At 38.3% G+C, this 18,361-nt stretch overlaps 1 protein-coding gene across 3 annotated transcripts in view; it reads left to right on the forward strand.

The window, feature by feature from the left end:
* The first annotated feature begins 1,308 nt into the window (after nt 1–1,308).
* itga3b (integrin, alpha 3b) overlaps nt 1,309–18,361 on the forward strand; it is a 32,056-nt gene continuing 15,003 nt past the window's right edge. The window contains exons 1-3 of one of the 3 annotated variants that reach the window (XM_028475359.1): nt 1,309–1,747; nt 16,129–16,256; nt 17,584–17,666. In XM_028475359.1, coding sequence (XP_028331160.1) covers nt 1,572–1,747; nt 16,129–16,256; nt 17,584–17,666 — 387 coding nt within the window. In that variant the 5' untranslated portion in view covers nt 1,309–1,571. Of the gene's footprint in view, nt 1,748–14,092; nt 14,112–16,128; nt 16,257–17,583; nt 17,667–18,361 lie in introns of those variants that run through there. The other 2 variants (XM_028475360.1, XM_028475361.1) reach the window with 2 other exon arrangements.

Here is an 18,361-nt window from a genome sequence, read left to right on the forward strand (position 1 = left end):
CAAATCAATTTTATGTTAACTTAAAATGTTGCTTTTTAACTGATGGCCACTTTAAATTTGGTTCAGCTATTGCAATAATTCGTCCAAAAGGAAGAAGAAGAAAAAATGTAGATTCTGTGACCTTTTTTCACTACAAATAAAAGCATATATGCAAATAGTTTCTTTTGAAAATCTGTCTTCTTTGGTTAAATTAGATGTGAATTTTCATTACTCTTTTGAAAGTTTTTAAAAATTGTTTAACACAAGCCCAGCATTGTTTATGTGAAGTTTGTTCTGAGTGTTTTGTATGGCGCCTTGGAGGTTGACATGGATGAGATGTTTAAAGGGTAATTATGTCGAGATCCCGACTTACTAAGTCGGGGGAGATCGAGGCTCAAGATAGTTAAGTCAGGGGGTGCATGAGATAGTAACTCAGGGCTCGAGATTGACTGTAGTAACGCCATCAGCGATTTGAACCTAGAATGACCGTTTACATCGCGTATTACGGGAAAGCCATCAGAAGCGGACGGGAGCTTCATGGTGCGTTCATGTACACCTCAAATCATACCAACAGTACTGTACAGGCGTATTGTAACAAAAATGCTTCATGGTGCGTTGAAGTACACCCCAGTTGCAAGCATAAATCACAATACATGTGTATTGTACCAAAAATTCAATTCCAGGGTACCAGGGTACCTCCGTGTCAGATTTCAACTGGAATCACTGTAGCATTTTCTCATTATTACACAAAACACACACAATACATACAGTACTGTGTGTATTGGGTGCAATTTTCTATCTCATAATTATGACTTTCTATCTCATAATTATGACTTTCTTTCTCATAATTATGACTTTCTTTCTCATAATTATGACTTTCTATCTCATAATTATGACTTTCTATCTCATAATTGACTTTCTTTCTCATAATTATGACTTTCTATCTCATAATTGACTTTCTTTCTCATAATTATGACTTTCTATCTCATAATTATGACTTTCTTTCTCATAATTATGACTTTCTATCTCATAATTGACTTTCTTTCTCATAATTATGACTTTCTATCTCATAATTATGACTTTCTATCTCATAATTATGACTTTCTTTCTCATAATTATGACTTTCTATCTCATAATTATGACTTTCTTTCTCATAATTACGACTTTCGCCGGTGATTTTTAATTTTTTTTAGTGGCGGAAACGGGCTTCCATATGAAGGTTACAACTCCCTTTGATAAACTTCTTCCTCAGGGAGGGGGGGAGGATGGGGGGGGGGGGGGGGGGGGGCTCAAACAGCTTGGCGCGGCCCTGGTTGAAGTCAGTCAGTGCACTGCACTTGTTTGTGATGGGTGTGGAGCACAGAAAGGAAAGACAGAGAGTGTGTGTGTAGGGCTTGACAGAGGTAGACAGGCAGTGGCACACACACCGACACCTTCGGCTCTAACGCGGTGAGCGCGCACCACAGGGACCGGCGGATCTCCATGGGGAGCTCAGCGTGACAGCAGCAGACTTACCTGTTGGACTCAATCGTGGAGCAGCGATCCACTCACACTGTGGCTCTGTCTGTTGGAAGGAGAAACTATACTTGAACATGTCTCCCAGACTGTTACTGTGCGCTGTCCTGGCTGTGTACCACGGAGCGCGCAGCAGCCGAGGATTTAACATCGATGACCGGTTTCCTGTGATCAAAGAGGGGAAAACTAAAGGCAGCTTCTTCGGATTCTCTGTAGCTTTGCATCAACAGACGGAAGGATCCTCCAGACACCTGTAAGTTAAAGATGTCAACTTCATATTATATACACCAAACCAAATCCTGTCTCAGTGATGTGAAGATCAATATCACCTGTTAATATAGCGCCCACAGATATTATTAAACCTGGCATTTATTTAGGCCTTGGAGTTTATTTTAGTGAATATAATCTGTTAAAATGTAGGTAATAGTAATGATAGTGCAGAATATATTAGATATTACAATTTTGTACACATTTTGTAGCTCATTTGCAGTGTTTTTACAGTTAATCTATGTTCTATTGTCCATAGAATAATCTGAATGTGATTCTAAAACTGTGATTGTATTGATTAATGTCATTTGAATGTAACTTGGTGATGTTTAGACATCTAAAAGGTTCCAGTGAACAATTGGTTATTCAGTGCTACACACATCAAATCAAATCAAACTCCAGTTGGGGTACAACATCTAATTTTGAGTTTGTTTTTTCTCTTTGCAACTGGGACATCAAAGTTTGTACAATAGTTTTTAGTGAATTGATAAAATTAGCTAGCCATATTTGACTTTCTAAGTCAAATCTCTGTTGAAAGCAACCTAAACCTCACTGTTTATTAAATGAATTTTCTCAGCTAACTAGAAAGACCCATTTATTCTGAGAGGCCTAGACTGTATATGCACACCCTTATTGTTATCTGTACCGCTTTGAAGAGTAATTCAGATAGAGGATTGTAAAACCGAGCTCGTGAACCCACTTCCTCTTGTAGAAAGGGATCTGATTGTTGTATTTCTCACGGAATAGAGAGTTATTATTATAGACTGATGTGCACTGTGAAGACGATCCCTGGTAACAGAGTGGACAGCAGCGTCCAGATGACATTCGATCAATGGACCATCTTGATCCCGACTCTCGAGGGATGTGTTCAAAATCCACTGTGTGTAACTTTAGAACGAGATCACATGGTCCCCACAGTTTAAGACTCAGCCTAGTTAGGTATAGCTAATCAGAACTTATCAATAACATGTTCCAAAAGCTCAACGTCAATTTATATGAAGCAAAAATAAAGACACATATTTCCAGTTTCTGGGTTATTAGTGCTTTTTTTATTTCTTGCAAGATTGCATTTGGTAAGAGAATGTATAAAACTCAATTCTTTATATTTGATTGTGAAGATAAGCTTAACAGCTGTTTAAAAAGGATCAAATATGATAACGTCTTCCCTGGCTATCAAACTAAAAAAGGAAATATTTAACTTCAGTCTACTGTCTTGTCTGGCTAATTAGATGGCTGACCTTCACAGACAATAGAAATAATACTCAATATCTCACCCAAAACAAACTGTATTACTCTGACAGACAGGTTCCCCTTGAGACATGCAGAGCTGCTAAATTGTGCCCAGAACTTTTTCCTATGCATGGCATCAACTTCCGTTTCAGGGTATAACCACGTCCGTTTTTACCTTCATTTCAGAGTATTTCTGTTTATATCAACTTTACGTAATTTGATGCAATTACTCACAGGATAAATGTCCCAGAATCATCATGTCTAAATGCTTTATTGGGATTAATGAAATCAAATCGTGTACATTTTGTTATTTTTTGACAAGTCCATCTGTTTATCTATTCCAAACACATTTATTCACACTTTTAATGAGGACATATGGTGTCAAATTTGTGGTATTGTCATAAGACATGTACGTAAGGGGTCATATAGCTTTTTTACGTTCCTCGGCATTAATATCTAATTTCCTTCTGTTTTGCTGAATCTGGAGCTCCTACTCTTGTGACTTTTCTAGAGTTGATTAGCCCTTCTGATCTCTCTGCGAAGCAATAGTTGAAGTTTCTGCCTTCGTAGCCTGGTCTCTCTGTATAGAGTTTGCCTTCAACCCATTGGAATAACTGAAACTAGTCTGTAATGTGTAATCCTTTACTTTTTCAATAATAGAAACCTTCTTGATGTTAGAATGTCTACGCGCAGATATTCTGTCTCTCACAAACGGGTTGTTTATACCATATTTACCTACTTTTTAAAGTTGTCATTTGTTTCTATCTGCTTTGTATTGTCACGCCAATGAGTCCCAGTAACCACCAAAGATGTCTCCCTGCCCTGGGCCATGTAGTCTGTGTACACACTCAGTGATTCTGTATAGACATACAACAATATGCTGATGGTGTTTTTCATGTTCGAGCTGAGCTGTGTATAAGTCTGGTTTGTGTTCATTGTGTGTAATTTCACTTTTGGGTTTTTTTATTCGGCACTGTTGTAATCTGCTGTGTCAATAAATGGGAAATGCTGAAGCGAGGTTTAGAAACCAGTCACAACACGTGCAGCGTTGAAAGTTTCCTTCCTTCGTTCATCAGCGAGTCAGGTGATGAACGAATGAAGGCTTTTTAGTTGCACAATTACGTTTCTAAGCCTCTCCGAAGGCAAGCTATTACGCTATTAGTCCCAATCTAACTGTGTTTTTGGTGCATGAACCAAATCTTTTGTGTCATATTAATGAAGGGCTACACCTGAATAACCTAAATGCTACCTGGGGCCAATTTGTCCTGGGACCCGCACCCATTCATCCCTCCCTCCGTCTCTCTCCTTCTTCCTTTCAATCAGCCATCCCAGGTCTTTTATTTGTGAGAAGGCTTTTTTGTTCTGCGTGTAACAGGGAGGAGGGACCTGGCAATCAGCTGGCCACCTATTGGCTCTTCCAGTCCCCTGACCCCGTGGTATGCTTGGAATGTATTACTTTTCTCTGCACAGTCACAACCTGCCAGGTTTCAGGTTGAGACAGGACAGAAGTAAGGATTGGTGATCCACTACGCCAACATGATTTCATTATGAATTCCTCATCTTCATCTCTTCTTAGACTGCACTGAGTAATTTCACTTAAACCCTCTAACTGGTATTTAGGCAGTATTAACTTGCATTTCTTTTTCAGTTCATCTCTGACTGATTGCAGCAGCCCGAAGCTACAGAAGCCAGCTCTTTAATTTCAGGGCATTAGTTTAGTTGAGACATGCAAAGGAAAGTGTTTGGCTTTCTGTGAAACATTTTTTTTCAAGTGGTGTGTGTCTAACTCCTGAACAAATCACTGTTTTGTTCATCAAGCAACGAGACAAATGTGTCTATAGGTGTTTTGTATTCAGCTTCTAGTCCACTTTGGTATGTTGGAGAATACCACTAGTATTTTTTTTTATTTATTTATGTAATCTTAGAGCCATATTAAGCATTGAGCAGATGAATTTGTAATTACTTATGGTCACTTTAATGTCATAACTTTCTGGTTAGAAAGCCTACTCACATAACACAACAGCTGATCAGTTGTTCCCTGAAAGCTCACTTTCTGAATTTAATCTGTTAATATTAATATTGTTTCATTTTCTTCTTGCTTTCAATCTAAGGAACATTGTGATTAACTGAAGGGGTGTCCCGATTCGATATCGATATCTGATATCGGTCCGATATTAGCCTGAAAACAAATATCGGATTCAAATTTCTGGATTCTCCAATTTTTTTCTTGATCTCCCAATTCCTTTTTTATTTATTTCATTTAAATGTAGAATACTGTAGGTATTATGTTTATGTAATCAACTGGTTAATAATAAATGGGTCAGTTTTTCTTATACCTACTGTTGCTGACTATTGTTCGCTGTTTGAGTGACATCACTTAATCAAGCCTTTTCTAACATTTTTCACTACAAAATAACTAATTATGAATTTTTTATTAAAGAAAAATAAATACAAATAAAATAAAATATGTATGATTCATGCTGATATCGGATCAATGTCGGTATCGGCCGATACGCAAGGCTGCAATATTGGTATCATATCGGAAATTAAAAAGTTGTATCGGGACATCCCTAACTGTAACTACAAAACAATATAAATGGCCGGTGTTTAGTGTTTGCAAAGATGTGACCTAACAGGTTAGCAGTTAGATAAGATACAGTATGTGCCAATAGATACAGGCTCTGAATTTGTGCTTTAAGTCTCTCAGCGCTGCACCCTGGTTTTACAAACACAGAATATCATGCATAAATACATACAGAGTCAAATGGCTTTGCATTTTTAATAGAAACACCTGGTGACTCTTTTTGTTCCACAGCCTTCAGCTTCCTTTATCTTTTGCGTCATCAATGTAAACCCACAATATCTTCCTATCCTCCGTCACTTTGTACCTTTCTTCTTTCCCCACTTGTCTAACACCTCCACTATCACTCTTCTAAGCTAAATATAGTTGGAATTAATCTAACGTATGTACTTAGCCTTTATTTCAACATTCCTTCTAGGGCTGCACGATATTTTGATCAATATTGCAATCACGATTATAATCATAATTATTTATCATATTAGGAAAAAATCTGTGATTTTAGTTCACTACTTTTAAACAAACAATAGATGGGTTTCTGTTTCTCAAATTACCCTTGATCCCCTGCGCGCTTCGCCATCTTGTGTGCCACTGTAACCTTTACTGGTAAGTTAACCCAAGTCACCGATTTTACCCGATTTTAGCCGCGAGTCATGCCACATACATGCGTTGTGAGAGGTTGCTCTGACAGAGCGAAGCCAGAGGAAAATACAAGACAGCTTTATTGCATTCCTAAAATAATAACTAGTCAAGGAGAACAAACAGAACGTCTGTCCACGGAACAGAGGAACAAATTGCTGTAGCCATCATCAACAGGAAAGCTTTCCGACCCGACCCACCTACTATAAAGTCTGTAGTGATCATTTCATCACAGGCAAGTGTATATATTATTGATACATCTGTTGTTTGCCCGCAGGCAGATATGTTATGATGTTTTCACATGAATACACAACTCGTATATTTACGTTATCATTCAGGCTGCACGTCATTGGAAAGCTACGATTCTTGCGACTGAAGCCATATAAACCATTTAACGATCCAACAACCACAGCCAAAGTTATCAATGCTTCTGTCAGATCAATCGAAAAGTACAGTAATATGTCATCTTACCTTTGAAGCCTCCGAAAAACAATATCCCAGCAAAAATGATCCCGTTAGCTTGTCAAAGGTCCATACACACCTGTCGCTATACGCCTCCTAAGACTTGTATGCAGGCACTTACAGTGTTCACCAGATAGTTTACAATGTCTGGATACAAAACGACCAGGAACGTATCTACGACGGACCTTTGTTGTCGATTTCACTCAACTTCTGTAAATACCTCGCTTTGCAAGTTGCATTCAAGCTATCTCTGTAGATTGTTTGCTCCTGTCGGCTATTTTTATCCGGTTTTGTCGTCATTTTGAAAGCTTCGGAGGACAAACAGGATGTAGACAATGAAAGGTGACACACAAGATGGTGGACTGTAGAATTGTGGGTGGCTCGTGATGTCATCGGAAAAAAATCTATAGGTGTACAGTTTACAGTGCAACTAAGCTTTAAAATGGAATTATAATTAAAAAATAGTTTTAAAAATGAACCCAATAATTTAAAATGTACCAAAAACTAACTGAATAAATACACTCTTACAGTGCAGAGCCCATATTTTAAACCTAAATATTGCAGACAATCAGGTTAATTTAATCATGGCAACTGAATTCGGTCCATCATAGAAATGGTGTCACAATGACACACTTTCAGATCACAAACCTGAGTTGCACACACATCTACGTGCAGCTCTACACTAACCTTGCCTGCAAGATGGATTCTCCTGGTGTTCACAAACACCAGAATCCATCTTGTGCTGTTACCGCCTTTGCCTTTCGAAACCCAACTAAAACGGTTAGAACCAATCATGAGGCAGTGTTGTGGATTAGGGCGGGATATCCAGGTGTGACAAAGGCAGAAGCGCCGAAGCAAAACTGGCGCATGCACAGTTGCGGGGAGAGGAACTAGCTGGGCTACCGCTATTAGCATAGCTCCAAATCAAAATAGAAAGATGTCGATGCAGGAGGATAGTTAACGTGCCCTTAACTCGCATACTCGTGTTGCAAAAACGTCAAAAGTCACTCAACGACATAATGCATTACTATCCCAAAAGAAAGATTTCACCAGGAGTCTTGTTGTTGTAGCAGCGTCTCTGCGGCACATGCCGATGACAACATCATCATTTGGAACCGTGTGATTGGCTAAAACAAATCATAGTGGACAGGCGCTTCGCCCAATCAGCTTCAAGCATTCTGTTCATGTCCCTCCCTGGTTCCGAAAGGATTCGCCAGACACAGACCCAGATCGATGTGGAGAACTCGAGTTAGAAGGAGGGCTACACATCAATCTGGCTTCCCCAATGTTTGACTCACTACAGGTAAAATACACCATACTCATATTAAAGATAGATTTTTGTATTATTAAGATCAACAGTCATTATCATTTCCAAAAGGGAAATCAATCACACAGCTAGCAGTTACATAAACACATTAGGACACATTCCATTAGTAATCAAACAGGTCATTAAAGCCTGAATACCATAAAGACTCATTAGCTTTCAGTCTTCGTCTTGCATGTGACTTCAATAAATCAACATTAACTACAGTGTCAACGCAAGACATTGTCATGTCCAGAACACTCCCCAATCTTTCAAGTTTTTATTTGCTGTATCAAATCAGTTGGAAATGGCATAATTTGTGCATTGTGTTGCAGAAGAATGAACGACTGCTTCTAATAACATGATGAAATAGATCCCAGCAGGAGGTCAGGCCTCCTGCTAATCTCCACACAGGAGATTCTCTATGGTGGGGCTTATATTAGAAATACCTGCAGTGAGGGCTGTGTCTGTCTTAACTAAACTGTAAGAGATCCCCTCTTTTTTTTCTGGTGCTGCTAATGCCCTCGACAACAAGCGAGAGGCTTGCGTAGTTAGCCTCCGGGCTAATGAGGGTTATATACGTAGCTTGAAAATCTATAGGTGACACTGACAATACCGTTCTCCCTTTGTGCCATTTTTCTTCTTTGAAAAAGAAAAATGATCCTAAAGTATCGTCTTACAGTAAGTCTGTGTATGGGAGGCTAGTATAGCTTACTAGTGGTGTGTTAAAATGATGGAAAATTGTGAATTGTTATTAAATTAGCATTGAAAAGTAGCATGTTCAGAGACAACTATAGGCCCTGCTACCATTAACAGTTAAAGTAAATGAATCACTCAATTAATCGAAATTCGATTACGATTTCGATTATTACACCCAACGATTACAAATATAACATAATCGAAAAAAAATATATATATATATATTTTTTCGATACATGTTTTATTCGCTAAATAAAACAAACCCACTATTTCGGACATTTACAAATAATTATGCTTGGCACACACATGTTATTAATACTAACTTTGAGTTTGTTTAATCCACGCACATGCAAGCTCCTCCCTCCGCCCCGCCCCTCTCAAAGCCAAAGCTAGCCTGCAGGCTAACAGGAGGAAAGTTGTTGCTAGTGGTCTTGAAACATGGCAGGAAAAACGCAGCAAAAACACTTGGTAAACAAGTGGCAAGTTAAATTCTTTGGGTTTGATGATGAATAACTAGAGTAAAGACACATCACGTGCAAGAAGTGTTTTGTTTTGTGCAAAAGTGAACATACTTGATTTTAGTGTTTGAAGGATTTTTTTCATGTTTAAAGATAATGTTTTATGTTTTTTGTACAAAAAATAAATAAGTTTTTGGTTGACAAATAATTATTTGAATAATCGGGATTTCAATGATGATTAAAATAATCGTGATTACTATTTTTTCTATAATCGAGCAGAACTGAGTATGCGAGCTAAACATGTTAGCATGTTGTTAGCTACTGTCTGATGTTAAATGTTAACGCTGCTACCACTGGTATTTTTTTTATGAGATGAAATCATAAAATAGGCCTCATTAATCCATAAATCAAAGATCATTTGCTGGAAGAATGATGTGAAAGGTACCACTTGAAAGATTGTTTTTATCTTGTTTGTTGACATTTTCGCACATTGCATTGTGGAACGTGGAGTCGCAAAGTGTTTTTACGTCATTCTGATATTGTCGGAAATATCAGAAACAGAAATTAGGACAAAAATGATGTCACGAGAATCACTGTCCTCCTTGTCTGGTGAAGAAACACAAGAAAACACGCTAAGAATGAAGCAAAAACACTTTAACGCATCTGTTTATGGAACTCCACATCCCACAATGCAATGGGTGACAATGTCAAAACACAGTGTATAGGAAGGATATTATGAAAGCTTTCAAGCGGCAATTTCAACCTTTTGTCCTTTCTTTTTGGAGTAAATTATGTTCAATTCATTGATCTATGAGTAGGGGTGGGGATCTTTGGGTACCTCACGATACGATACGTTGCACGATACAAAGCTCACGATAACGATTATCTCACGATATGGCGATACTGCGATTATCGATATATTGGTCAGAAATCAATATACAATAATCTATGACATAAAAAAAAAGATTAAGTGAAAAAATAATTTTTTTATTTTATGTATCTGAAAGACAATAAATTTAAAAAAGTGTCCTATGAACAGTGACACTAGCGCAATATTTCTGTAAATAAGTGTCAACATACCAATGTAAACAAATATGTATCTCCAATATTGCTTTCTGTAAAGAAAAATAGGGTCTTTCTTACCAGTGACACCATTATAGTACAATATTCCAGTAAACAATACAGTGGTTCTGTGAAAACCTACCTGCACATTTTAGTGAAAAAGCTGAAAAGGTTTTGAATAAAATAAAATTAAAAAACGATAGCGCGAGCATATCGATAATTGGTCATGCAAAAAAAAAAATATTGAGATATATCGCCATATCGTCTCACTCCTATCTATGAGGCAAACACTATGTTTTCAGCTGAGGGACATGAGCCAAACTAGCATTGTGTTTGCCACAGAAGGTTTTACTCTCTGTTAATGAAAAGTGAGTTAGTTTATTATCAGGGGAAAAGCTGCAATGTTTCATCTGTCAGACCGGATCCAAATGAGTTTGCTCTGCTGTCGCTGTGACTCCAAAGGCAGAAGGTGGTTCTTTAACAGGATGTTTGTCCAGCTGAGATACCACAGTGTGCTCTGGTGTGAATGTTCGTGTACAGGTGTGGTAAATGACCCCATCCACCCCCATCCGCCTTCCCCCTCAAATTACCTTTGTTTGCCTTCTTCTTCTGTCCACTCTTTGTGTTCATGCTTTTCCATTTTCTCAGTTTTTACTTGTCTGACAGCTTCCAAAAACTCAGCAGGTTTAGATGTTAAATGCCAGTCAACACATATACTGTTCCATATTAAGAGCAGCACTCACAGGAGAATCCTAAGAAGTCCACAGTTCATGTGTTTCCTATTCTCTGTGCATGCTGGTTAATTGTTAACAAACTGACACTTTTAATAAAAGGAGAACAGTTTGGTGTGGTCGGTAACCCAACAGGTCCGTCAAACATTTTCCATGTTCTGTGATGAACGGATGGAGTTGAACTCGCTGTAGTTGTTGCTGTAATAACCAGTCTTTATTAAAATCTTGAATCCTGAGATTCTTAATGAAACACCAGTGAGTCGGGTTAGGTTTAGTTGTGTTTGAGTGACCCCTCCACAGCAGATCCATTTGTCAGAGCTTGAACAAAGATGACTCAGCCCTCGCTCATGTAGAAACACATTAAATGGGGCTCTATGTTTGCCGTGAATAAACCGAAAGAAATGCGTGTGCTCATCTTCATGAGCCGCAAGTATAACCAACAGGGCTGAACATTAATCTGATACAATGAAGAAACCTAACAGATCATTGACCACATTTTTGTCCGCTTGCCATCGTGGCATTATTTTGATACCGTCTGCATAACTTCCCGTCTAGGATCGTAATGAAATAAATATAAATACTTATAAAAAAAAAAAATAAAAAAAAAAAAAAAAAAAAAAAAAAAAAAAAAAAATAAATATAAATACTTCCAAAAACATTTGACATTTGTTTAGTATGTAATTGTGGAAATTCTTTAATGAGGCCACAGTGTCCAATGGCAGCGCAGTGGTTAGCACGTTAGCATGTCTGCCTCACAACAAAATGTTCTTGGAATCAAGAGATTGCATGTTAAGGTAATTGGTTTCCGGATATTGAAATGTATCCTTTATTTATGTAGTCACCAGAACTATTTGTGTTTCATAAGTTGCTCTTCTACCGGATCGTAACGGGGAGAAATGAAAAGATTAGACGATAGTTCTCGTCAAATCACAACGCTTTCCAATATGGGATTTATGTGGCATTTTTCATGGTAGTAGTTCATAAAGCTCCGTCCCTGCTGAGGGTTGAAACAGCAGGACCTGCAGACCTATTTCTTTCTTTATGACCTGAAGGCTTCAACCACACCCTGTGAAAAATAGGTTGCCCTAAGCCTTATCTGAAAGCTTCAAGGTGATCACACACTCACAGCGGGGAGAAAAAGTGCAGCATGATTTAATGGAAAGACACAGTGTTGTTAATAAATAAGCCAAAGGCTAAAAGTTCCCTCCTTTGCTTCCAGTTATATCTTTAACTCACACACTCTCTCTCTCTCTCTCCTCCCCGTAATGAATAGATTCACAAGTCTTGACATCTTAAGTCAAAGTATTTGAAGGTGGAAGAAGCTATTTGGGTGGATCATCCCAGTGTTTTCTAACTGGATAGTGGACAAGGATGAATGTGAAACAGCAGATTTAGTGGAACATGACATCCGTTTCCTTTTGTTAGGCTTTTGAAAGCTTCCGATTAAGGGAGGAAATGTCATCTGCAAAGGTTTAGTCATCTTTAATTAAGTTGGATTTCCTTGTTTTACTGTTGCTATTATTGTACTCGTATTTAGAGGTGGGGGTGGGGGGGTTGAGGGTACGGGCCAGCCTGGCTTGCTTTTAATTAACTCTCAGGGAACTGTTTGTGTTGAGTCTGACGTTTGTTTACCATCACCCCTTGGCTCACTTGAATCTGCGTTTCTCTCCCACTTTTTATCACCTCGTTCTTCTTCTCATCCGACTCTGGTTCAGTGAAGCCATGTGGGTTGATATGATGAAGATGATGAGACAAGACGACCAGTGTCTGGATTAACCTGCACTAGATCTACAGTTGTGCATCAGTCGGAGCTTTTTCTCCCTCCTGATCGCAGGAATGCAGACGCGTTAAACGCAGCTACAGCACGTTTGGTTAAGTCAGCCATTCGGATCAGTTGTTTGACAGAAAAGGCAAATTTCAACATGTTCACAGAGTAGGAATGCAGCTGCCGGTCTTTCCCCCTTTGACAGTGTGTTTATGAGAAGGTGATGAGCTGAGAAAAAGATAGGAGAGAACACATTGCAGAAGTTGAATGTGCGCTGTCATGGCCGACTCAGCTTTTAGTTATTTATGATGTGTCGTGGTTTGGTTTAGAGAATCATGATCAAACAGGAAGGTTTGCATTTAGAAATGTGGGTTTATCAAGAGTTAAGATAAGGGCTGATTTGTGCAGTGGAACTACAAGGTTTCCTCACAGCATCTCAAATATAACAGGGTCAAATTCTTTTTTTTAAAATATTTTTAGGGTTAAATTCTAAACTAAAAAAAGATGTGAATTTAGTGTGTGGCCTCATAATAGACTGGCAACCTGTTTTACATTCTTTAAAGGCTGCAAGGATGAATTCCATCAACCCGTGACCCTAATCCAGATAAAGCTTTAGACAATACATTAATAAACTATGCAACAATTTGGAAAAATAGGATTGAAATAAAGTCAGACTTTTTGCGAAATTGTGTGCATGTTCTAGATCAGTGGTCAATTTTTTTTCTAGAATTAGTTTCTGATCACGTCTCAGTTTGTTGTTTTTTTTTTTTAACTGCATTTGAGTTGAACTAGATTTATATTTCACAAAGTGAAAGTATAGAAATACAGTTGTTTAAGATTGTGTGTTGTTTTATTTAAAAAATAAATAAATAAATAATAATAATTGGAGAAAAAAAAAATCTATTTTGATTTTTCATAAATTTCAGGCAACTCCAAGGTTGAAAAACACTGATTTAGTGGTTTTCTGAATAAATTAATTTTTTTTGTTTTTATCATTTCCAGTCATCTCACGCCTGGAGTTGGACCAAGACTGACACTATTAGTTAATTTTCCTCTCTCCCTCTCTCTCTTTCAAGTACCCCCTGTAGTGCCATCTCGTACCCCAAGGGCTACACAAACCCCTATTTGAGAAACACTGTTCTAGATTAAAACTAAAAGAAATTCTATTGACTTGGCTTCATGTTTAGTTTTACAAACAAGCAAGTGCCAGGCTACTTATCTCAAATATGCTTATTTTCCTGTTTGTAGATGAGTTTTTTGGTCACATGTTCACTTTCAAGGCCCAACAGTGTAGCATCTGTTAAAGCCAATCCAACCCCCTCTCTCTGCTCTACTACACGTTGACATGATGCTATCACTGAGCAGTGTTGAATCTCCACAACAAACACAGATGACCTACGCGGCGCCGCTGAGACGGCGTAAGGTGAGAGTGCACATCTGAGGCTGGATTAACTTTCCCGCTGCTTTGCTTCACCAGATTAACAAAGCCCACGAAGCATGTGAGATTAGAGCTGGACTCCATGCTCCGCTTCACTTCTGCTTTAATTCCTTTTCAGTGTGAGCAAAGTCCACACTCACTGACCTTTAGGTGTTCATGAGCCTCGCTTGTTGCTCACTCTTTGGCGTAACCTCTTGTTTTCTTTCTTTGAGAGGAAATTCTTAAATGAGCCTCTGCAGGGTTTGGTTTTTATCACAACTCATCCCAGTTTACAGAGTGGCCACTCTGTAAATCAGTGTTTGGAGACGCTGTGCACTGCTCACAGCTGAAAAAGACATGACTTTGAATTTATTGGCTGTAGGAGCAGTAAAGAGGGAGGATCCCACACCTGCCTCTCAGGGCTGGTTTTTTATTATTTTTTCTGTTGTTACACACGCACCCGCTCTGTCTTTCTCCCGTCTCTCCATTACTGAATGATTACCGAGGACTCCTACTCCACGGTCCCCTTGAAACTGCCATCCTGGCTCCTCCTGGTTTTCATCACTCTTTAAGATAATCTTTGTGATAAAACTGATGTTGAAGTTGAAGGACGCTCGTATTGTGTTCATGATTTTACCGGGGACGAATGGAATTTCAGTGCTTGAAGAAAATGTTTGGCTTGTTGCAGGTTTGCGTTTTCTCCAGTCATAAGCACAAGCATATTATATGATAGCATATGTGTCTAATAGAGGTTTATTTACAGTTCAGATGTACTGAACACGTTTGGATTGCATTGTTTGTGTGGACATATTGTGTTTGCAAATATGTGTGTTGATTTATTTGGGACAATAATGCAAATAAATAAATTAGAGGCCTCCCGTACCGATGTTGATATCGGTCCGATATCAGCCAGAAAATGAACATCGGATTTTATCGGACTGCATCTAAAATCACAGATATATAAAATTTTCCGCTCCAGCACTTCTATCCATAGGTGACTGTGGTTCACACTCCAACGAAATAAGCTACTGTTGCTGACTATTGTTCTGTGTTCGAGTAACATCACTTAATCAAACCTTTTCTAACATTCCACACAACAAAATGAATAATAAATATATGTATGATTTGTGCTTGGATCAATATCGATATCGGCCGATACACAAGGCTGCAATGTCGGTATCATATCGGAAGTGAAAAAGTTGTATCGGGACATCCCTTAAATAGATGAGCATTCACTAGATGTTTGAGTGAATGTGCAAAGTGTACAGCTAGCTCTACTCAGAATAATTCTAATATTAATATTAATTATGAATTAGTGTTTTAAGCCATAAGCAAACAAGAAAAGCCTGATAAACCTGACACAAAGCAGAAGGTTAGACTTGTAAACAAGGCCTGCATTACGTAGTTACAAAGGCTAATAATTGAATTAGCTTTTTTCTGTTTTGGAGGAGATTTAGCATTGCAAAGTTGACCAGTGTGTGTTTTTCACATCAAGTGGCCCCTGTTCTTGAAAGTGATTCGAAAAAACGGATTTATTTACAAGGTCTGGATGTAAAGAATGTGTGTTTAACCCCTCACCCAGGGACTAACAAGTCTGAGCTCTAGTTTCTGGACGCAGCACAGCAGGCCATACGTCACTCACAGACACACTGTAAACAAGACTGTCCACACGTTGCCCTACAAAGTGGAGCTAATAAATCTTGTGCTGACAGTAAACAGTGTGTATGAGCACAGAGCCCCAGAGAGCAGTAATCCCCTGACCTCAGATTTCTGTTGTCGGGTTAAAAAGGTGCTGATGCACGGGGTGGGGGGGGGGTGGGGGGGTCTTTAAGGGGACACAAACGATTAGTGTTGCTGTATTTGTGAGTGAGTGTCTATCAGATTTGGTTTTGGCTGACCCTCTTTATTATAGAACTTCACACCGTGGCTGTTGTAGATAAAAGCATTGCAATCATCAAATATTCTTAAACACTGAGCAGCTGGATCAACGCTGTGTTTATTCTGTCTGTCTGTCTGTCTTCAGGCTGCTCATTGGAGCTCCCAGAGAAAAGGCGCTATCCTTACCGAATGTCAACGAAACAGGAGCCGTCTACTCATGTCCAATCACCACTGATTCCAGTGACTGCTCCAGAATGGATCTCGTCAGCTCCAGTAAGTCTGATGCACAGTGATTTCATTGCCTGCTTTGTGTTCACATGAATAGTTTTACCTGGTTTCTCGCTTGCCCATATTCCCTCTGCCTTATAACTAACAACTGTATTTACCGGTAACTTTCAATATTTTTTTTGTAATGTTTTGTGCAGTACATATTTCCTCCTTACTTTCTTATTATTTCTGTTACTTTTAACCTTTTTAAAATCCTCCTGTGGACAGGTGTTGTCTGGGTAACTAATGTAACTGTGATGTCCACATAGAATAAAGGGAATTTTAACAATGATGTATAAAATATGAGTGATGTGAAAACTGGTGTAGCTGTTTCCTGTTGTGTTACTGGGGCTCATATGATATGATTTGGCCCTGACATCATTTTATCACAACACTTGGTGCCTATTGGATTTTTTTGCAATTCTAATCTATTTAGAATTTTGGCATTGTGATTCGATAGTAACATCACTGTATTGAGGAGTTTTTCACTGTTACATGACGATAAAAGAGAGACTGTAGTTTGAATATATAATAATATATATTTAAAACCACTGCCTACTTTAACCTGCAGCCCTAAGAGAAGATTTAATGTAGCCAAGCACAATTACAATTAGAGTAGCTATTTTCTATTTAAAGTTGTGCCAAAATGCAAAGTTAACCATCCAAAGAATTCAATTAATTCTTTAATATTTCACAAAATTATGGTAAAATATAAGCACTTTCAGTAGATCTAAGTTATTCAGACTATCCAAAGTCTCATAAAGTCTTTAAACAGGTTGTAAACTGAGCCATTTGTGTAAAAAAGATGTTTCTATTCAAGCACTGAGGAGGATTTCCCTTCTGATTGTTGACTGAGGAACTGAAAAGTATAACCTGTAAATGATCCTCAGTTAGCTTCATTTCACTTTTAGCTTACAGCCGCAGGCTACAAAACCTCTGATAGTAAAGTTTGACTAAAATAATAATTCCTTCCCTAAGATATTTCCTTAAGCTAGTCATTTTTAAACAAAGAGATTCCAAATTACTTCTAATGCTGAGTTCAACATGACTGTTCCTGCTTTTTTCTTTCCGTGGTTAATGATTATCAGACATGATCCGACCTGAAAGGCCTCACTGTCTGACTGCACTCTCCATACTCATTGCTGAATGCTTGACTTGCTTATGCCATAGACACATGTTATTAAAATGGTTCGGAGGTTTTTCATTTTCAAACTTAAATTAAATGGACTACTGTAACACACGCAGGGTTTATTCAGCCATGTATTTTATGACCAAAGACCTCCTTAAGTTTTAACGTCAACACCTGACTCAACTCAATCTGACACATTCACAGCGAATCCATCCGAGATGGTGGAGGGCATGTGGTTGGGTGTGACGGTGGCCAGTCAGCGAGGTCAACCAGGAGGGCGTGTACTGGTGAGGTCAATCCTTTCCTTTCATTCATCAGCTCTTCCAAAGAAAAGAAGCTTTAAATGATGCTCCGCCCAGTGGCGGAGACAGAAATCTGTCATTGGGGTGACCAGGGTGAGACCATTACTCATATAGGGGTGGCCTTAAGTAGATACCCAAAAGTTTTAGATGTTTTTATTAATTGCGATTCATTTGTTACTGTATTTTTTAGGCTGTTGCTATTGGTCTGGACTTCAGACAATCCTGACTATTGTTCCGGTACTTCCTGTCCCAGTAAGCCGAATGCCGGTAGTTCCATCACTGCCGGACCCGTGTCCTTCTAGCTATAGTTTTGTCAGTTTTATTTTGGCCCTAACTCTATCCCTAACCCAAGAAATACGCTAAAATGTTTATTTTTTTTTTCTATATGTAATTTTAAAAGTGGAATTTGCTGTGTTAAATATGGTAAAATGAAAGAAAAAAAAAATGTCAGAAGTGGGATTGTCTGAACTATAGACACTTTTTATTTTTTATCCATTGGTTTAGTATGAACTAATAACAGTAGGTTTGTCATCTTTCTTTTGAATTGTTAACAACAAATCTCCACAAACGTAAATATAAATAAACCTTTAACTTTCCTTAATAGTGTCTTGTTTCCCCAAGAACAAAATCCACGTCATTTATTTACATATATGACACAATTACTGTACATTAATAAAAAG

The sequence above is a fragment of the Gouania willdenowi genome, chromosome 19 (genome assembly GCF_900634775.1).
Source record: "Gouania willdenowi chromosome 19, fGouWil2.1, whole genome shotgun sequence".
Lineage (NCBI taxonomy): Eukaryota > Metazoa > Chordata > Actinopteri > Blenniiformes > Gobiesocidae > Gouania > Gouania willdenowi.